This window comes from Aquila chrysaetos, chromosome 19, assembly GCF_900496995.4.
Source record: "Aquila chrysaetos chrysaetos chromosome 19, bAquChr1.4, whole genome shotgun sequence".
Lineage (NCBI taxonomy): Eukaryota > Metazoa > Chordata > Aves > Accipitriformes > Accipitridae > Aquila > Aquila chrysaetos.
In genome coordinates, this window is record NC_044022.1 from 12,550,350 (window position 1) to 12,572,708 (window position 22,359).

Genomic DNA, 22,359 nt, shown 5'->3' on the forward strand with positions numbered 1-22,359 from the left:
CAGTTTTGTTGATTTAAATTAAAACTCATTGACTTTCTTTATAGAAAACTATATTAATGTCAGCTGTACCTCCAAAAACTCATTCAAAGATCTCTGACATCTCTGAAGCTGGTCAAGTATGGTAATTAAGGTATTTCTTATTCCTGTCCAGACATTCAGTGATGTTATCCTACTGTCACTCTTGATATCTGACATAATGGATCTTGACAGAAAAAAATGGAATAATTCATAAAACAACCATTACAATTTTAATCTGCATATGATATAAAAGTAGTTACATAAATAAAAATTAAAGCATAGGTAAGTCATATAAATATCTGATATATAACTTTCAGATTTCAGTATTAATAACAAAACATTTCAGAATCCACATCAATGTCTCTCCAATGTAATTTAATAACAACTGTTTATTGCTAAAATTTCTCTATCCAAAACAAAGAAAATTCAATTCTTGACTTTTATTTCCTTCTAAGAAGTCATTGTAACTCAAATCAAGACAGATAATGGTACATATCTTTCTACATTTCTAAAATATCCCTTTTACTCTCCTTGACTTCTTCGGAACAAATAAACCATCTGTTTCTCCCAAAAGTCCATCTGTGTACTTTCTTAACGAACACAGTGCTTGTCTTCCACAAGAAATGATTCTTGAAAAAACAATTACATCACCTCTGCTTCTGTTAACAATATTGATCTTGCATTTGCCTGCCTTGTTCGTGATTTTTGACGTTTTATGCGATTCCTTTCTTCACATGTATCCCATTAAATGAAACCTACATTCCCACATTTATTCAGATCTATGTCACTGCCACACATCTATATCTACTGAATTCCTGTTGCTGACCTTCATCTCCATACATATTCCAATTGTCCCATATATTTTCACCATCAAGAATGTTCTAGCCTACATGTGTCAAAGATACTGCAAAAAATAAGTTGCATTCTATAACACTAACCTAAAGTCTTCATCAACTTTGTTAAAACGAGCCTGTTCTTTGGGCAGAGCTCCACGACCGAATATCGGTTCCAAATAGACCCATTTCCTTTGAATTTGGTTTAAATTCTGCAGATACTCATCCAACTCAGCCAGCTTTTTTTCCCAGATGGACACTTTATCTTCAAAACCTTTGTAATATGCAGAGTCCTTGAGGGACTGTAGAAGACAGCGATGATCTCCAACTTGGTTGACTATGTCCTTCCAGTCTTTAATAAGCTTGATAGTCTTGCCTTGGCTATCTTCATAATCTGTTAATGTAAAAACAGCTCCAACTCCCCAGAGTTCAAGCTCACGTAATGCTTCTCTGATTGTGACTTCACCTTGGGCCCGACAATTCAAATCCTATTTAAAAGCATAAATAGATTTCATCTGAAACTACAGAGCTTGCAATAAACTTTCCATTCAAAAATATAACATAAATTCTATTTCTATAGTAACAAAAATATAAATATGCATACAGAACAAGATATACCACATAAAATCAACCATAAAATAAAATACAGTACCTTTATTTGAAATTATTCATACCTTAAGTTCTGTTGCTTTTTCTATAATGGCATCCGTCACTTTTAGCAGATCTCCAAATAACAAACCCTCAAGTGTAGTGCCTCGGGGAAGACCCAGAAGACGAAAGAGATCCAGCCAATGGTCTGGAGAAAGATGTTCTCCTCTTAGGTATTTTAGGAGTGGAATTATCATCTATAGGAAAAATGCATGTGAATCCATCCAGTCTTTATGAAAATTGTATCTGTTTGATTACAGAGTGACATGATATTCAAACAAAAAAAAAATTTACATTCTTAAGCTGAAGTAAATTTTTTTTCAATTCCTGGGTTTAATGTTTAGGCATATAAATGAGGAAAACTCACTGCTAAATGTGTGTCTGTGTAAACTGTAATGACCCTCCTGGTCACTGTAAGGAACTAAAAGGTTCTCAAAAGTAAGTGAAATGTTCAAAATAGTATCAGAAGATATTTTGTTAAATTGTAACTGATTTTATAATAAGAACTGAACAATGAGCTACAGAATGGAGTGAACTACCTGGTAATACAAAACATTTTTTATTTTATACCCCTTTTTGTAATTAGCATCTTACTTTATATTTGTCCACTTCTTTTTGCAACTTTACTGTCATTACAGTATGTTCTTCCATCTTCCTCATTCTGTCATGCCAGTTAAACAAAAATTCTTCAAATAGGTATGTTTTACTCCTGCATGAAAATCAAACATAAAAAGGTCATAACAACACAGTACTACAACCACACATATATGTCCATGAAAAATAAAGTAACAAAATCATACCTAAAAGTAATCCAGTCTTCTTTGGCTTTTTCCTGAAAACCTTGATAAAACTCTTCATACAATGCCCACACTTCTGCACAACTCTTAATATCTTGACATACAATTTTTGACAATGAGAAGTCAGGCTCTTCCAATTTAAAATGATGGCATTCTTCACTGAATAAAAAGATCATTGTATTATACATTACATTATTCCATTACACATTTATGGTTTAAGAGGTGGTATCATATGGAAATAATTATACTTTTTTAAGAAAAGCCATTGGCTTCATTGAAGAATATTGCGGCCAACAGCAATTTCCTTAAAGTCTCCTTCCTGAATAGAAAAAATGAATGAATACAAGGGATAACTCTCCTACACAGCGATTTTCTCCCATATTCACAATTATTTTCCATAAATTTTCATTTCTTTCTCATTTGTGAGAAAAGTGAATTATTTTGTGCCTCCAAAAACAAAGCTTGAAAGAAAATAATTTTTAATCAATTGTTTCTTCCTGTTAAATAGAAAGAATATGCTAATTTTATTTACTATGATATTTAAGTGCCAAACTAAGAATTTAAATAGAAAACTCTGTCCACTTAAGATTTGCAATAATGAGCTTACTGAAAGTAGGCAACCAGTGCAAAAATCCCTTCCTTTCGCACAACAGTCTATCAGATAGGATACTTACCCAAGAAATGGGAGAAGAGAGCTCTTGCCCACTTAAGTTACAAGTGGATTGAAGTAATAACTCCCTCTTCTTGGGCCAATATCCTAAGCCTTCTCTTAGCGAGAATTTCAGAAGTCAGAATCAAGACTTTAACGTACAGACTCCCTTACATGAAAGCCTAAGAGATTTCTTGAATTTTTAATTCCAAAAAACTCTACAAAAAACTTAGCTTGAGAAATTCACATTATGTAAAATCAACAAAAAGGACCCCGAAAAACTAATGAAATACATGTAATACAAATAAAATTAAATTCCTTATATTATCTGTTGTGACAAAAATCAGTTAACATTTTCTGAGATACTATTGCTGCAAAAGATTCAAACATAAATGAATAAGGTATACATGGAAATAAACATACATACATGAGCTTTTGTTTCACGGTTTCAAGTTCATCAAATTCTTTTTTTTTTTCCTTTATGATCTGAGCACTTTTCTCAAGCACATCCTGGTCACCTGCTTCAATAACATCATCACTTGGCTTTAGCTGATCCCAACGAGCTTTAAACTTTTCCAGGTCTTGAAGATACATATTAATACGTGAAATCACATTTCCTTTTATCATTTCAATCTGTAAAGCAAGAGTTGAAATGAAATTCCTTCAATGGTTTGTAACTACAACTATGATCAAAATCAAAGTATCAGCTTCAAAACTTGATCGAAACTTGATAACTACAACTTGATCGAAATCAAACTCAAAAAACTTCTTGTCTAATACTCTAAGAAACAGTTCACCTTTATTCTTCTGGTTTATTTGAAAAAGGGAGCACTGATTTTCTTTTTTATGCTGGTATTTGAGACCTATTTATTCAGCCTATTCTACCTATTTAGCCTGCATCTTACAGTGCATAGAAAAATTGCTATATTTGTATGGCATATTGATATCTTCAGTAGAACTTCAAATGACTTCAGCATTTGCCTATGGACTGGAATTACAGGACTTCGCACAGTTTAGCAAAGTTGTGTGAAACAAAAATAACAAGCATCAGTACTAAAAACATGATAAAGTAATAAAAATGCTATCTTTTAACTGTTATCCTGTTTTCCTCAGTTAACCACTGCATTCATTAAGCCATCTCTGTCACCAGAAAGTTGTTTGAGAAAGAAGTACAACAACGTAACATTCATTTCAGCATCAGTTCAACCGAAGTTTCACCTAGTTATTGTTTAAACAGTCAAAAAATTACTTTTCAATACATTTAAAAGTATTCTTCCTTTAAAGACTCTCCCTCAACTCAGTAATGTTGGTGTTAATGCTGAACTGAGAACATTTATGGACTTAATCTAAGAAAAAAATATTTCTCCAGACTTATTCAAAAGAATTTCAACATTTTTAGATAAAATATTAATCTTTCATTGTTACCTGTTCTGTAATCATAAGCTGGTGGCTTTCCATCATTAATTCAAATTTATCCCATGTAGCTCTTAGGTTACAGATAGTGTCCAAACCTGCACCAGCCACAGTTCGCAAAAGTTTGTTTTTATCTTCAGCCTCTTGAAATAGGAGAAAAATCTAAATTCAAATGGATTAAAAATACGTGTGTATGTAAAAATTCAGCAAATCCTATTTATCCAAACTATAAGCAAATACATAAGAATCATCAACTCTGTATGCACAGATTATATGCTTATATACAGCTGCTTTTTTAATACTGTTTATAGAATAACATACTGGAAAAAATAGTATCTGAGGTATTTAGAGAAATTCTACATCTTAGCCCTGACATGAGATACACGGAAGTGAATGTTTACTATGAAACAGATAAGTGCCTCTTTCTATATTGCAGAGATCCACTCAATTAGATTTGAGCACAGCAGCAGAGCAACAGAATTCAGTAAATATCTGCATGTGTGTGCTGGGTCTGGCTGGGATGGAGCTCATTTTCTTCATAGCAACTCCTATGGTGCTTTTGCTCAGGAACAGGCTTGGCATCAGTCCATCCATGGGAGGTTGTGAGCAATTGCCCACTTGTTTTGTTCTTTCTTTCTTCCATTTTTCTTTCACTTATTGAACTATTTTGATTCCAATCCATGCAGTTTCTCGCTTTTACTCTTCCTTTCCTCTTCTCCTGTCCCATCAGGGGTGGGAGAGGCTGCTTGAGGGAGTAAGGAAGTGAGCAAGCAGCTGTTTAGTGCTTAGCTGCCTACCAGGGTTAACCCACAACAATATGGAATAACAAAAAGCAGAAATAGACAGACTTCAAATAAACACAAATTATATCCATATAAAAAAGCACAATTTTTTTTCACCTGATAATGGGAAAAAAAAACGAGTTTTTTTCCCACATACTAAGAGCCAACCAAATTTAAAAAAAAAAAAAAAAAAAAAAAAAAACCAAAAAAACAACTTTTAAACTATGCAAGTCAGAAGAAACTGAAATAAACACATACAGGTTTACACATTTAGCAAAATGTCCTGTTATGTATGTTTTCCTTTAAAAATTAAGAGGTGACAACAGCCACTAATGCTAAGGAGCAATACTGTTTTGTAAATTATAGAGAATTAATTATCTTCAACATCCAACAATTCTCCCAGAGTTGCTACAAAATGTAAATACTTATACCCAACCTAACATAGTCCTTACTGAGTTAGCAGCCAAACAGTTAAACTGTATCCAAGATAAAGATTAAGCTAAAATTAGATGTCTGTACGTGGGCTTGTTAAGTGGGCATCTTAAACGCCATTATCACCAAAGAAGATCACTGAAACCAAGTTCCCAATCATTTAATGACAGAGGTTTCCAGCATTACTTGAGATCCCCTACTTTATCCCATCTGCTTTACTTCCACTGCCCCAAAAGTTACGGGTCTTCCATATGTCCTGTGTCATATCTGCCAGCCTTGTATGGAGCTCTCAGATATGCCAGAACATCCCCAAAACAGTAGACACCTATGTATGAACAACTGCATTGAGCTCTTAATGGAGCTAAGAAATCAATTCAGGAGGATCAGTGACAAGGTGTCTACTTTAGAGTGAACTGGATTGCTCTAGGCTACAACTGACGACACTCACTAGGGACTTGATTCAGTTTCTCACAAATACATGTCTAGGGCCATTTGAGATGCCCTTGGGCACTTGCCTGGCTTCCAGTTGCAACTATAGAAAGGCAGAGGCCTCCCAGAGCTCCTCTGTTATTTCTGCCAGTCTTGTGTGGATGTTGGATGTGCATCTCAGTAACTCTAGAACTGCACTTTCCGGTTGGGAAGAGTTAATATGGCTTTTGTAGAATTCCACAATTTTGTAGAACCAGAGTTCTCTAAAGGCATCAGTAAGGGTATTGGATGAAGGAAATTAAAATTATATATTCCAGTTGGGTCTCTCAAAAGCTTTTAACACAAATCCTCACCAAAGGCATTGAAGAATACCTGGTAACTTTGACATAAGAACAAAGGTCCTCACAGAGATAATTAATTGGGTAAAAGATAGAAACAGAGATAGGAGGAAATGGCTAGTTCCTGCAATAGAAAAAGGTCACCCATGGAGTTCTGTAGGTACCTGTGTTGGACTGCTCAAGGTGTTTATAAGAGTTGGAAAAGGTGACTAACCTGTGAGATAATAAAGTTTATTGATGATACTATGTTATTCCAGGCATTAAAATAGTTCACCACTAAAGAACTGCAAAATGAACTTAGAATAAATAGTGACTGACAATACTAGTGACAAACAAAATTCAAGTAGGTAACCATGAAGCAACACATGTGTGAAAAAATAAATTTCACATGTACAAGTTGAGTTCTGAGCTAATGACTGCAGTTCAGGACTGATATCTTGGGGTTATGACAGCCAGTTTTACAAAAATGCCAGCTTAATCTCAGCAGTAGGAAGTAAATCAAAATGTTAGGAGTCACAAGGATCAAAAAGAGAATAAAAGAGATAATATTGCTATTTCATCATATAAATCCATGGTTTGTTCATATCTTTAAAATTGTACAAAATTCTGTTGGTCCCACAGAAAAATATTATTGCAAAAGTAGAAAAGACTTACCAAAGGGCAACAAGGATGATCAAAGTTGTGAGTGGACTTAGGTATAAGAAAAGATCAGGTAAACTAAAACTCTTCAATCTAGAAGAGAGATGGCTGACACAGGACACAACAAAGAAGAATACAATCATGTATGTACAAACATGAAAAGGAAGAATAGGAACTGATTAGGCCAATGTAAGACTTAAATGGTAGGAAGTTAACAGATGGCAGGTGAAAAAAATAAAAGGAAGGGTCCTTCATGTAATGGGTGATCGATCTACACTCTACCAGTGGATCTTTTGGATGTAAAAGGTGTATTTGCTTTCAAGAGGAGATGAGGTAAGGTTGTGGAAGAGAAATCCACCGAGTGTTACTATATGCTCAGGAGCCACATAAAACTCAAAAAGGTTTTGGTTGGAGGGTAGAAGTGTGGGAAAGCATCAAATATGCTACCCTGACTTTATATTTTCCCCTAGGCAGCTGCTTTATTCTACTGCTGGAGACAAAATACTGTGCTACATGGACCACTGCTCTGACCCTATATGGCCACTGCATGTTCTAAACTAGTTATATTAAATATGTTTCCATACTAGAAAGCAATTACATTTTTTGATAGCTGTTGTTCTGGATATGATAAAATAGTATCTTACCCCTTCTTTTCGTTCATGTAGGTTTAAATATTTCAAATTGTCTTCTGCTACTTCCTCTACAGTCTGGGGCCTACTCACTAATGTGTCCATGGCATCAGTGAGAAATGAAGAAACATCACATATGTGAGCTATATAAAGGTGGAAAACAAAGTTATCATGAAGCAAATATTTGTAGTAATAAATATCTAAGTCAGATAAATGTACTGTGATACAACATTGTCATAAGATACAATAATGCATGCAAAGTATTTGCTTAAAAAATTGCAGACCCCAACCTTACATGCTGCTTCAACAAAAATTGCAAGTTTGTGTTTACACATAGCTTTTTAAATGTAATCCACTGCATTCAGTGTATGATTTAGACCGTAAGTATCAAAGTCCCTTCTGAGAATTAAACATAAATATGTAAGGCATTTTTTAATACACTTTCAAAATCTCTATAGGTCTTTTTTGGGAAAATGGAGAAAAATAGATGTAAAAATTGCTTTTGGGGTTTGGGGGGTTGTTTTGTTTTTTGAAGAAACTAACTGAAGCCACCCTGCTCTAACCATTGAAAAGATTCACAAACAAAAGCCTGATTAAGCTATGATGTTGTATTTTCCTACCAAGGTACATCTTTTTGGTTCTGAGAAAGGAGCTGTCCAATTCCAGGGAGTAACACATCTTCCAGGAAACAATTAATCTTTCAGGCTCTGGAGAAAATTCACTTTCTGCACAACCCCTGTTCTGTGTTTCCTGTGCTAACTGTTACATTTAAAGCACAAAGTACCAGTACTTCTCATCATATACACCTTATCTCATTTTGTCTAGCTATTCCAGATATAGACAGACCACCCAAAAACAGGGAAATATTCTGCACTCTTTAACACTCTGCATTTTGACAACCTAAGTGACAAGTAACTCTAAGGAATAAGCCTAGATTATTTAAGAGTCTTCATGAAGTACTTCAAATTGTGAAAGAAAAATCTAACAATATTTTTTAATTACAACACTTCATGATGCCTCCTTCAATTACCCTCAAGCGCCTAAGAAATTTTCCTCCCTCAAACATCAAATAAATTTTCCTCCCTGAAACAACAAAGAAATTTTCCTTCAGAAAAAAGAAACAAGCAAAACAATGTTTATATGCATTCTTTTACAACCGGAACAGATGTGGCCAAAACAAGTGAATGGGAAAGATGCACAGGGACATCAAGGAGTCTTAGGTTAGGCCTGTAGTGAAAAATTAGTGACATTACTTTCTCTGCACTGTGATTTCTGCAGTTTACTGTGCCCGACAGTAAAATATTTCTTAAAAACTGTATTTACATTAACACAAATGTCCACAAGTACAACAGAAACAAAAAAGTACTATTCATTAAAGTTATTTACCTTGAATAGATTTTCTCAAAGAAATGACAAGAACATCATACAACTTCTGGATGAAATCATCAATTACAGTTTTCACAGGGTTGCAGTTAACAGTTAAACAATCTATTCTGATAGTGCTTCAAGACAAAAGATTAAAAAATAGCAAATATTCAGTAGTATACTTACATGTCAATATCCCTAACATCTATGCATGTCTATAGTTTACCATGATTTCGTAGTCTAATAAGAAAAAATTTCCCTCATAATTCTACAAATAAATGTCATAGCTTAATGGGAAAATCACTCATAGTATTGAAATATTTATAACCATTATGCATATACATGCAGTTTTATGGAGACTAACGTCTAATGCTCTGCTCCTCCAAATAGTTAGAAAATTGTTTGATTTTATGTAACCAATGTCATTAAATTCAGGAGGACTACTCCTATACTCAAAAAGAAATTTTTTTTAATTATTTGTACAGTCATGTCTTTAAATCTCTAATTTCCATGAGAACTTACTAACCAAGACTTCAATAGTCCTAAGAACATAAGAACAGCCATAGTGAGTCATTTCAAGGCCCCATATCTAATATCTCACAGTGACCATAAGTAGATGTCTAAAGAACACTAAGAAAAAGGGCTACCTTATTTGATACTTTCCTGAGTATCCTCCCTCAACACCAATTATTTTCAACTCATGGCACTTCATAGCCACATGTGGTTTCTGGCTATAAGACATGTCAGCCAATTTCTCTTCTATTCATTCCAGTCTGTCCTTGAACTCATGAAAATCTTTACTACTCACAGTATCACTTAGCCAACAAGTTCTACCAGTCCATTCTCCTGCATGAAATGTCATCTCTTCTTCCTTGTTCTGGACATGATTCCCACCAGTTTCACTTGAGAACTCTAACCATGCAATACACTAAATTCCATGTGAATATACGTGAGAATAAAACCCTACACTACCATATCTTAAAATGTAAGTTATAAGAGATAATCAAGTGTTTCAATACAGGAATTATTGCATGTATAAACATTTACGAAGTCTGTTCTTTACTGCCACATATACTCCACGTGCACAGGACTTAGCTAAAAGAATTGTTAAAACATCACCGTGTTTTGCAGTATTTCAGAATCAGCCCTGATTTTTGAGGGGGTTTCCCATCATATCAAAGGAAGACATTAGAAGTTTTCAGAGAAGGCTGCACAGATAAAAGGGAATAAGTGTCTAAAAATAAAACTGAAAAACAAGAATCTAAACATTTTAAAAGTACATCAGTATTTTAAAAACACTTGAAATTCTATCCATGCCTCCGTGTAAGAAGAGTATTTGTATTTTACTATTACCTTTAAAGTATCTGATAGAATTCATTATTCAAACAAAAGAATAGTTACACCATACCTTGGAAGACGTTCTGCTTCTTTCCCTTTCACTTTTAATGCTTTGAAGTTTTTTTCCCAGTCTTGTTTGCTATAAAGATGTGTCTTCACCAGAGTTTCCATATCTACTTGGCCAATTATGATCCATTCCTTTTCAACGTTATTTTTTATTTCATGGAAAAGAAATATTTTCCAGACTAAAAAACTCTGTTTCTCAATAATATAGAAATATGTTAATACTGTTTTCAGGCTACATTCTCTTTAACCTTTTTGTTTCTTCAATTACCTACAGATTCTCTTTGTGCAAAAATCAGGAGGTACAAAATGTTTGACATTCACACATTTAAGGATAATCAAAACAGATTTTGAACAAGAGTAAAAAAGACAGCTATAATACTGAGGTTTCAATGGGAACTGTACATATGCTTCAAGTTAGCTATGTGTTTAAGTGGTTGGCTTAACATGGATGGACTTACTAAGCTTTTTCTTAATATGCCTTGCAGAAAAGGACAATAATGCACAAATGTCATTGCTCAGTTACTTCTAGAATGTTCAAGGACAGTAATGCACAATGTAATTGCTCAGTTACTTCTAGAATGTCTGAAGCCTAAAATGATACAAATCTAAAAAAAAAAAAATCATGAGTCAGTCAAATATTGAAAATACCTTGAATTGATTAGAAACATCTGTCAGCCTTCTGAACAAATCCTCTGCTTTCCTGAAAGCAGTCAGAAACCCATCTGCATTTCTTTCGGTCATAACAGTGAATATAGAATCTTCTTCTGCTTCACTTACTCCCCTAAACTGATTTGGAATGGAGATGAATCTCTTCATTTCTCTATAATATCTAGCTCGTACTTCTTCAAAAGGAGGTCTGAATTGCAACCGGCCTTGTCTAAAAAGTGAAACAAATCATACAAAAACTAATATTTGAATGTAATCTGAGCCAGAATACTTTCTTAGTAGGAAAAAATAATATAGCTTACTTGAATGTTAGATCAATATTTATTTCTGGTAAATTCTCATTAAGTGCTTCCAAGCCCATTTGATACTGATGCTCCAGAGCTTTGTAAAGTTGATGATTCCAGTGCTGTCTCCAAGCTTTCATATCACATGATCTGAAACCCTAAAATTTAACAATGTTTATTTTTATTTTATTTTATTCCTCAAACCATAATGATAAGCTGAAACTGAGCACAGTACAATGCCTGAAGACCAGGATCTTAGTAAAATTCAAAGAAGTATCACACCACTGGAACAGGCTCCCCAGGGAAGTGGTCACAGCACTAAGCCTGTCAAGGGTTCAAGGAGCATCTGGACAACGCTCTTATGTCATATTGTTTACTTTTAGGTAGCCCTGCGAGGAGCAGGGAGTTGGACTCAATAATCCTTGTGGGCCCCTTCCAACTTAAGATACTCTACGATTCTATGATTCTATGACCAGTTTGAATATTAAGAAGATCTAGAACTATTACATTTATTTCAAATGAATATAGGAATAAAAAAAAAAATCCAAATCAAATGAGTCTTTATGGCAGTTCAGCATAACAACTTCACTGAGGTTCATTGCCTATTGGTTTAGTATGAGATTCTTCAAGGTTACTCTAAAATGCATGGGACTCTGCTAGAAATAAGATACAGAGCCAGCTGAATGAGACATCTAAACCTGTATCACACCTTTTATTTTCTTATGATATGTAAGCTATCTTTTAAACAGTATTTCAGAAAATTCTTGTGTGTTTCCACAGATCAATGTTAACTAATAAGTAGTTGTAAGGTTTTATCTTAAAGAATTCAGATTTTCATTGGAATCTGCTATACTGCACTGTAAGAATGCGTAAAGCCGTATCATACACTCAAGTCTGTAAATGGTCACTTGTAAGCTATCCAGGGATTTTCAAAAGGGCAAGACAAATTAAAAAAGAAATTAGAAACTTCTTCCAGTTTAACAGGTTCTCTTCTTATTTAATTGGACAGAGATTTTCATCCAGGGCTTTGGAGGCAGTCCAAGGCTGCTGCAGGAAGCTACGCAGTTAAGGTCTGCCCTATAACTCAAGGCTGCCCAGAGGAATTCTTCCAACAGAAAGATTCCAGAGATTAAGAAAACCTGAAATTGTCTCAATTAAGCCTTAAGACAATTACAAATAGGGTTTTTAAAGAAATATGTAAAATCTTGATGACAACAGCAGTAAGACTATACCATATACCATCTTGTAATTTTGGATGGTGAAAACAGGATACACTTGGTTAACTTTTATCACTTCTAGTCAAGGATAAAAAAAAAAAAAATGACTGAATACAGTTTAGTTAATTTTTCATATAAAATAATCTGTAATATAAAAACAATTTTCAAACAGATCTTAAACCAAATATAGACTATTAATTTTCACACATATACTGACTTCAAGATAAAAATTTGCAAACTAAATTTCAAAAGAAATTACAAACCAAAAGCTGAATCAACATACTTATTTATTATTCATATTATCTTGAGAAGATGGAAAAAATTATACGAAAAATACAGTAAAAATACTGCATTTATTTGACTGGCAAATACCAACTGAAATAATCTGGTTTTGCATTAGAAAGGCTAAGAACACCCCATCCATCTAAGAACATAGCCCTGTTATTGCTAAAAGCTATAGGAAAAATTAAGCTGACTTGAATGATACCTCAAAATAGCTTAGGTGATAGCAATATCATCTAGTTACTCTGATAAGATGATATTCTTAATCATCTTAACTCGATGATCTTAAGGGCCTTTTCCAACCTAAATGATTCTATTCTAAAAGTTGACAGTTGATAAGTGAACAAATACAAATTCGGCTTTTTCATTATTTCAGGCAGAAATGCATTTTAATTCTAAATTTTATACATTTGTTCTATTCTGCCTGGGGATTACTCACTTCTGTACCAATGTCTTTATTTTACCTTACGTTAACGGCTCAGACACAACTGATCTACATGACCTAACGTTTTCTTGTTTCTTTATCTAACCCCTGTCATCTGACCAAGTGTTGTTGTTCTCCCATTACTAGCATGACATAAAAAGATTATCCTCATCCTCATTTTACCTCACATCTGGCATCAACTAGTACACAGTCATTTTTCCTGAGCTAGCTAGTAAATCCTTAATCAAAATTAATTCAATCATGCTATGTTTTGAGTCTTAAATCTTTATTACTGTTGGAAAGTCAAATGTTCATAGTTTGCAACATAATGAAACCCTGCCTGTGACTCAAGGCTGGCAAAACCAGTTCTGAGCTCCTGAAGTCCATCTTTCCAACGCTGCTGCTGACGAAGTAGATCAATATTCATGAGCGATATAACCTGTTAAAAGAATTTCAAAGGATAATAAACATATTCATAACCACGTAAATGAAAGAAAGGGTGAAGTAAGCTATAAGAAACATGATTTCAATTTCACCTGGAAAATATACCTTTTCAATGAAGTTTGTGTGCCACTTTCTTAGTTTTCTATTTTCAGTGGAAAGCCGTTCAGCAGCAGCTTGGAGTTTTTGGATATAAGCTTCCAATTCTCTAGGATTATCCCATGTTATTTGAGTTTTTCCTCCAGGACCAGATTTTGAATGCTTGAAAAATATACAAACTTTGTAAGATTTAATGACAACTATAGTCTACCAGCTAGCATACAGGAAGTGATAATATGAGAAAGATGGTTTTACTCCTAGTAAAAAATGGAGGACCTTCCTCTCACTACTGCACTACAGACATAATAATCTGGCAAATCACAGACATGTGGGCATATCATTATATCTACATCAATGCACTGGGGAAGGATTAATGCCAGACTTTTAACAGAGCTTGAAATAAATTCACTGATGTTGAGACTCCTGCCCCACACTCATAAGCAGACATCTTAAGCTGAGAGGACACCTTGAACTCCTCCCTTCTTCTTTGTTCTGAACAGACCAAAAACCAAAATGTGACACTAACAATTGCTATCCAATTTCATCTGTTTATAATGAAATATATTTTTTAAATTACACTGTAAAATTCCACTGACTCTTAAGCAGCTTTGGGGAGTTCCATTTCTCTGGGCTTTTTATCCAGGTATTGGGGGGTTTATGCTTTTTGTTAAGTTTACAGTAGAAAATCAGAAGACAAAAGCATCTGAAGTTCCACAGCTGGACCTATTCCTAGAAGTAGGGCAGAAATCACATCAAATAGAAGAATATGTTGTGGCTTTGAACACCTCTGCACCACCACTGTCTTAGGGTCTGCACACTAACGGATTCTGTGGCATAATCTGCAGGCAGCCCAAGGAAAATTTAAGAGACAGTTTGGGAACTTTTTCCAGGACACATTTGAACCTACAGTTTGGTCTGGACTGTCCACCATTTTGTGTGAACTAATCCCAACCAAAACATCCCTTCTACTTTCAGTCCCACTCTTATACTCTGTCTTGCAAAATGGTTCTCAGGAGCAAGTTTCCAATCTTTTCTGTAATACTTGCTCTGGAGGCATTATTCTCTTGCCCAATACAGAGTTTATGGGCATGTTATAATTCTCCAGCCATTCTCAAATTGTAAGAGTGTTGGAAGAGGGTGGAGTGTTTCAAACAGATCAAAACCAGTAAACCGAAATTCATTATATACATGTTTCTCCAGACATAAAATAGATACAGTGTTAAAAAAATGTAGATTTTAGTGTAACTTTTAAGTTCATATTGTCCCTTCAAAGCAGAAAAATGAAAATAAATAAATTCCTCCAAATTGCCCCAAATTCCTTAAAAGAATCTAAAACTTCTTTAAGTATAGTGAACTTCCTACCAATTACAAAAAAAAAAATCTCTTCTCAGAGCAACTGTATTATATCTGAACACCAACCCACTGTAACAAACTGCATGCATAAGTCAATAATCAGGTAAATCCACAGATTCTTTGTTCTTAATCTAAAACAGAAACTATCCAATTTCAACCTGCCCAAAAACATTCAAGAGAATTACAAAATCCACAGAGATTTAATAAAAGTCAAAACAGTGAAACCATTCCTTAATACGAATTTATCTTCAGAATAAAGTATATGCCATTTTTTACTAAAATAGACAAAAATAATATTATTTAGAACTGTTAAAACTGGAGTTATATTACCAACTATTAAGGAATTGACCACATCGTGGTTCATGTGTAAATTCAAACACTAAAAATAATTCCTGAAAGAGCATGTTACACTAATATCTAAAGTAAAAAGAAGTAAGCAGTTGTTTAAATGATAATATTAAAAAACCAAAAGGCCCACTGATTTAAAAAAATGCTAATTAAACAGATGGTGTTGCTTGTATGGGAAGGCTACAGTTAAAAAGTCCAGCAATAAACACAGAAAAAGCAGTACAGAATATGCAGGCACCAGTGAAATTAAAAATGCAAAGAGAGGGGAATTCTTTCACCTTAATTATCTGTTCAAATGCTAGAGCAGATTGTAACATCATTGGCTTCTGACTCGCAATCATTTGTTGATCAATAGAATTATAAAAATGCGCCACCTGTAAAAATAGAGAGATTAAATTTACAAGAGCAGATTAAAATATTTATATGCCAATAAGTGTAATGCAGGATATTTCTGAAAGTATTGCCCAATCAATACCATCAAGATATGAGTATTAACTATACTAGGAAAATGTTTACAAAAATAAAACACATATGCAATGCTAATGTGATCCTATCTTCGTCTAGTGATGCATTCTAATAGCAAAAAAGACTGCTACTTACATGTCTGAGGTGATTATACTTCACCTTAAGTGAAATAAGTTCAGTCTCTGATTTATTGTAAGTGGAACAGTTCTACTACTTTATGCAAATGTAGGCATCTAGTGCCATTTCAGAGGCCTTCAAGTATCCATGACATCTGCCAGGATATGACATAAGACCTAAAAAACATCTATTTACTTCCAGATTGGCAGCTGGAGTAAGAAGGATATCCTACAACTCGGTTTACCCTACAACTTGGCCACACATAGACATCTAGTGCCTTTTGAGATGACTAAGGTTTCCACTTGGGCACCTGTCAATGATCCAGATGCATGAGTATCTTGTAGGTCTTGTGTCATCTCTGCCTTAGCTCTGCAGATATCTCAGATGCCAATGACACCTCATGTGAAACTGAATGGAGCCTGTGTATCTACATAAGAATTTTTACCAATATATACATATTTATTCTTGCATTCTACAGTAACAGAAGAAAATTTGACATGGTCTTTCAACTGAAATATAAGCCCAATAAAAACTTATGTAGCATTGAGTCCAATCAAAAAATAACCCCCCCAAAAAACAAGCACACATTCCATTAAAATACTTATTAATATCTTTTCAGTGGAAAACTAGCAATGGTGAGGACAAGCTGGTCCCTTTTATGACATTTTCCTTCAGTTATAATAATCAGAAACCAAGACTAAAACCAGGAGATCAATGAATTACTTGTCTTATTTTTGTATATACATACAGTAAATTTACATGGCTTTAATACTGTAATTCATTTGGTTCCAAAAGAAGACACATTCCGAAATTCTAAAGCAGTTCTTTATTTTTGTTTTCTTTTAAGGACTTAGCTAATTTGTTCAAGAAACAAGTCACTTTCACACAGACAAACACAGCAAAAATCTTAACCTCACAGTCAGAAAAGATAATAGTCTAGAAAAGTTCTACTACTAAAGCTGGGAAGTCAGAACAGGAAGTTATTATGGCATTTAATCTTATACCTGTTTAAGGATGACCGCCTGCTTACAGAACTTTTGTGCAGTGTTTGCAACATTCTGTATTTTAGCTGGTATAGCAAAACCAAGTGCTGATAGCTGACGTACTTCTCTTAGGAGAGTCACCAAACGATCTGAATAAAGTATGTTTAATGTTCCAAAAACGTGATCCAACTCCATTACTGGACTATTAGCTTGGATGCTAAACCAAAATCAAATTAAACATATTATTGAATATAATTTGATACTGATCCTTTCTTAGGTGCATTTTATAATAATATAATAAACAATTCTAAAAAGCTTGATGCCATTCTATTATGTTTTTCTATGTTTATTAACATTTTAATTTACTCAGAAATTATTCCAGTAACCTTTCTCTTAATTCAAAGCCACTGAAGACAAGAAGAAATGAACAATGCCTATTGGTTTTGCTCGCAAAGTTTTTCTGGCTTGTTACAATATTTAACATGTAACTCACAGCCAGACAGTATTTCTCAAATACGCTGGATTCATCATACTCTCTCAAGCAGGCACTTTACAGGCCCCAGCCTTCAGCACTGCAAAGAGGAAGAAATTCCCAGTGGGAATCAATCCAAGAACCAGGACTTGGATCAGTGGAACTTTTTGGTATACACAATCAAATGCTAATAAGAACATCAGCCTATCTTTAGATTTTACTCCAATTTTTTTTTTTTTTCTAGTGTAGTAATGCTTCTACCACCATCCTTCTAGGCTTCTTTCATAAAAGCTTCAGCTTTACTCATTTTTTCACTTTTTTTCTCATCTTCTTCTAGTACCCATATCCATTGTATTCCTCTTTGCAGTGAGCTACCCCTTTTCTTTTCCTTTTAATTAATCTCTTTACATATTTTAAAATCTCACAATAACAAAATCTTAGGGTACTAATAAATCAGATGGGTATTATATATTGGAGTGCTGAATCTGCTTATTTGTTATATTTGAGTGTTTTTCATAAAATAAAAGTTTACACATAAGTATCAAGTCCTGTATCCTCTGAAACTGTAGAAAAACTTTTTTCAAAGAAAGTCTGCAACACTCAGACATGCAGGCAGAAGCCATGTGGCCAATTAATTAAAAAAAAAAAAAAGTTAAAATATATTTTAGTATTCTATAAAGTAATTTCATTATTTTGGGGAACACAATTCATGAGGTTTAAATTTATTTTCTCACCCTTCTTTCAACTGCTCTATTTAGACTGCAGAATTTCTTGTTAACAGCCATACTCTAATCTCATCTGGTTTCTAGATATTATCACTGTATGGATTACAATGGATAACAAGTAGTAACAATAAGCAAAACAAACATGTCTTTCATTCCAAGTGTTAATAGAAACTACAAGATTAGTTATTAACACTATCCTGTATACTTCACCTTACCAACCAAGCCTGGCAGGATGATGAAATGATAATAAACTCTTCCATTTTGTTTCTCCATTCATTCTCAATTCTGTAAAAATTTTTATTTCCTTCATCAAGTTCTATTGAATTACACCACACTACAGATTTCAACGTAAACATTATTTAAACAAGAGTCTATTTACCAAAGTCCTAACTTAGGATTTGATAATTCTGACTGGATATTCCTAGACCAATCATCAAATTGTTCTTGTTCATATACTTTTAACTGTTCCAAAAAAGAATCTGCACTTCGATGAAAAGTTTGAAATCCAGGTAAGTCAGACAGAAGAGCTTCTGCCAGCTTGGTAGCATCATCCACCTTAAACACAACCACAAAGAAAAGCAGCTTAACTTCCCAGTATTCAATCAGAAAAATCACCCCAATAAAAATAAGTATTACAAAACATCCAAGTGGGATTCAAAAACAGATTAGAAAAAAAAATGTGAATCCTGAATTGTGTCCCAGGTGTTCAAATTCCCATTACAGTAAATTGGTTCTGAATAAGTTGTCCACCACAGGTGTCTACCACTATTAAGACACCCCAGAGTATCCCACCTGGTCTTCAGTTAATTCTCCATAAAGGTACAGATCTCCCATGCGTCCTTTGGTGTATCTATAAGGTCCATGCCAATACTCAAAAGGTATTTCAAATGAGATTCTACATCTACATGTTGACAAATTAATCAAAACCCTAGTCAATACAATCAGTGAAGATTTGAGAGCAATTAAAAAATTTAGCACAGCCTAAAGTAGACACACAACTGACATCAGCTGAACTGCTCCATAGGTCTTTAGCAGACCAAGCAGAAGAAACAACTGTGAAACTTGAGCTGCTGCTGTTCTCTCTGTAAGACACAGAACAAAGTAACACCTTTAAGACCTCCACCCTTTGTCACATTCAGATGAAATGGGCCCTTGAAATTTCTGCAAATCACAGGTGAATGCCAAAAAAATGGGCTAACAGTTATTCTGCAATAAGTAATTCCTATTCTCATTCAAATCTATAGTTATTGTAAATGGCACTTTTGTTTACAGAGAAAACATTTTGCTTTCAACTAGTCAATACTTTCCAAAAAAAGTTCCAGAGTTTCCAACTGAAGTGTAAATACAAACTAACAGAAATAACGTAAGTTAAAATAGAGTCAAATGTATTTTAAACTCATTCTGTTGTAAGAGAACACTGAATCGTTTGACATTCACTTTTACTACAGTCTCTGTAGTAAATTCCCTGGCAGGCATTGACTCAAAAAAGTACTACCAAGAAATCCCTTTGATTTCAAGGTTAGTAATAACAAGTGAGAATCAGGATGTCAGAATCTGGCTATCTGTAAATCTTAAATACAATTTTAAAATGCAAACTGGAGGATAAAATTTAACAAAAACGCTTCCTCTCAGAATTTTGGTCTTTTTTTTTGTCAAAAAGTTAAGTTATAAAAGCAGGCAGTTCAGCGTATTATGAAGACTGTCTTCTGGGTCAGTTAATAAAATTCAACTTAGCAAGCAGCACCACTGATAAGGAATCTTGATTATGTAACTCTTGGGAAGTCCACAATTTTTCTGTAGGGAATTCCCCACAGAAATCTCAAACACCATGGTTTATGTTCTATGATAATATTGTGCCTAAACAGTAACGAAATCTGTTACCTTCAGCTCCAGCTGCCGTACCCATACAATATTATTCACAACTTCAGAAAGGTTTTTGCCGGACAGTGGTCCAGAAACATCACCAGGAACACCATGGCATCGAGTTTCAAAGTCTGTCTGATACTCTACCACAAGCAAAAGATTCATGTTAGGCCAGAAACCTAACAGAACAAGCTTAAAATTATTATTGTAGTTATAAAAATATACTAGGGATACAGACATAATTCTAAAAGTAAATAAAGAATTCTAGTATTTGCAAAAGAACTAACGCAATTAAATACTTTTAAATACATTTTTACCTTTGACATAATCTTGCAGTCTTGCTAGCAATGTTTCCCTTTCAAAAAGCAATTCTTTGCTTATATTTGGATGCTTTATCAGCTCCTTATATTTCTGAAATGTTTGAAGAAGCTGGAATATGAAGTTTAAAGAAATTATCTCTTTCTCCCGAAAAAAAATTAAACATATTCTGACAGTACTCATTAGTGCTGTTCATAAGCACTGTCTTTGGTTCTAAGTACTTATTCCTGTGCTCTAAACTAACTACTTAAGAATTCAGTAACTTTATCTTCAGGAAAGTTTTCAGACTACAAAAATACCCATACCTGCTGAGGACTGTCCCGAATTTCTGAAATAAATTTCTTCAATTTGCCTGCTATTTTTTGCTCCGCTGGTGCAATAATTCTTTCATACTGAGAGACTGCTGCTTTCCATAATGGCTAGAGATAATGAGTTCATATGTTAGTTTAGGACTATCCATATACACCATAAAAAGTCACAGAAAGAATGTGAAGAAATTAAAAATAAGCATTATACCTCTGTGTAAGGATTATAGTGTACAGGATTTAGGCCAGCAAAGGGTTCAAACGCTTGGGCAAGATGTAAAGCATTTTGTTCTCCAGCTGGCAAAAAGAATGTAAGTTTTTCATGCAGTGTTCTAACAGTTAGCACCTATAAGGGAAAAAAAATATTTAACATATCCAACATATTTTTAGATAAAACTTAGATTTAGAAGCAAAAAGCACAAGCAGCACATTCCATCCCTCTCCTTTTTACAAGAAACTTTTGAAAGGCTCAGGCAAACATGGATTATGAAATGCTGTCTGACTCTGAAAAGGCTATAGAAGTGTTTAATTCCCTTTTTTAACTTAAAACAATGTTGTTTAATTCCGCGTCTAATAAAATAAATGTGTATAATTCAAATCTCTACCTCATCAAGACGTTTGCCAAGTTTGGCTAATGATTCAGGGAAATATTTCTCATTTTTCCATGGATGTAGAGTATAACGTTGCCACAGTTGTCCAGTTAGGTACTCACAAGCTGACACCCACTGCTCGCAAATCAAGATACCAGCCTTTAGATTTTCTTTAACACCGTGAAAAGCATCCTCCCACAAATTCAAAGCTGCCAATTTTCTCTGAACATATCTACCTAGTGAGCCACCTAGAACACAAAAGTATACAAAAGCAATGTTACATTTGTTTAAAATAATTCCTTTAAATGGTACACCACGTTCCAATTGTTCCAATTACATTTTTTAAAAAACTATTGCAATGTCTTGATTTAAAACCACAGAAATGTATCAATAACTGATTATTTTCTTTCAGATTCAATAAATCTCTTAAATGTCTCCAAGTTAAACAGACATTGGTCCAACATCAGAAGCTGATGGATTTGGATTCCAGAATCCACACACAAGCATGTGTCTGTATCAGCAGTAATGGCAGCAGCTGGCTACCCCCAGCAATCCTTCCCCTCACACACACACACATCTGGCAGCAGCAGACAAATTCCCTGTCTTATGCCTGTCCCAGAATGTGGGACTGCTGTCGAGAGAATGAGAGAAGCAACCTCTGTGCACATCTTGCTCTCACCTCCACCCAGGCTGAATCAAGCCTCAAATGGGGGTTTCTGTAAACAAACTTACTCCTCTGAGAGAAAGACAAGGAGTCAAACAGAAGCAAGACATATCCAGTCCACAGGCTGAAAGGTATCCAACTCCATCTTGTTATTATCTATTATCCTCCCAAACGTGTGAAGGCATCTACCAGAACTGGCTGAATTATTGGATACTATAAGGCAAATAATATTCATGGATCATAATTACAAGAAGAAAGCACCTTAATGCTGTAGGCTATCATTGGTGCCTTTAGGAGGAAGAAGGTCTCTGCTCAAAGAGTAAAATGAATCCTTCTCAACTGTTCATTTAATAAAGACTCCATAAAG

At 34.3% G+C, this 22,359-nt stretch overlaps 1 protein-coding gene across 3 annotated transcripts in view; it reads right to left on the reverse strand.

The window, feature by feature from the left end:
- DYNC2H1 (dynein cytoplasmic 2 heavy chain 1) overlaps nucleotides 1-22,359 on the reverse strand; it is a 187,834-nt gene that overhangs the window by 160,272 nt on the left and 5,203 nt on the right. For all 3 annotated transcript variants that reach the window (XR_003927498.2, XM_030042296.2, XM_030042294.2), the window contains exons 6-27: nucleotides 21,344-21,576; nucleotides 20,950-21,084; nucleotides 20,739-20,852; nucleotides 20,433-20,544; nucleotides 20,134-20,258; nucleotides 18,632-18,807; nucleotides 17,077-17,272; nucleotides 15,769-15,864; nucleotides 13,799-13,951; nucleotides 13,590-13,688; nucleotides 11,345-11,484; nucleotides 11,025-11,253; nucleotides 10,381-10,508; nucleotides 8,994-9,109; nucleotides 7,623-7,750; nucleotides 4,371-4,520; nucleotides 3,373-3,578; nucleotides 2,300-2,455; nucleotides 2,094-2,208; nucleotides 1,526-1,696; nucleotides 957-1,339; nucleotides 70-202 (exon numbers count right to left, since the gene is read on the reverse strand). Coding sequence is in view for 2 of the 3 variants with exons in the window: in XM_030042296.2 (XP_029898156.1) it covers nucleotides 70-202; nucleotides 957-1,339; nucleotides 1,526-1,696; nucleotides 2,094-2,208; nucleotides 2,300-2,455; nucleotides 3,373-3,578; nucleotides 4,371-4,520; nucleotides 7,623-7,750; nucleotides 8,994-9,109; nucleotides 10,381-10,508; nucleotides 11,025-11,253; nucleotides 11,345-11,484; nucleotides 13,590-13,688; nucleotides 13,799-13,951; nucleotides 15,769-15,864; nucleotides 17,077-17,272; nucleotides 18,632-18,807; nucleotides 20,134-20,258; nucleotides 20,433-20,544; nucleotides 20,739-20,852; nucleotides 20,950-21,084; nucleotides 21,344-21,576 (3,494 nt within the window). In the remaining variant the exon portion in view is untranslated. The remainder of the gene's footprint in view (nucleotides 1-69; nucleotides 203-956; nucleotides 1,340-1,525; nucleotides 1,697-2,093; nucleotides 2,209-2,299; nucleotides 2,456-3,372; nucleotides 3,579-4,370; nucleotides 4,521-7,622; nucleotides 7,751-8,993; nucleotides 9,110-10,380; nucleotides 10,509-11,024; nucleotides 11,254-11,344; nucleotides 11,485-13,589; nucleotides 13,689-13,798; nucleotides 13,952-15,768; nucleotides 15,865-17,076; nucleotides 17,273-18,631; nucleotides 18,808-20,133; nucleotides 20,259-20,432; nucleotides 20,545-20,738; nucleotides 20,853-20,949; nucleotides 21,085-21,343; nucleotides 21,577-22,359) is intronic.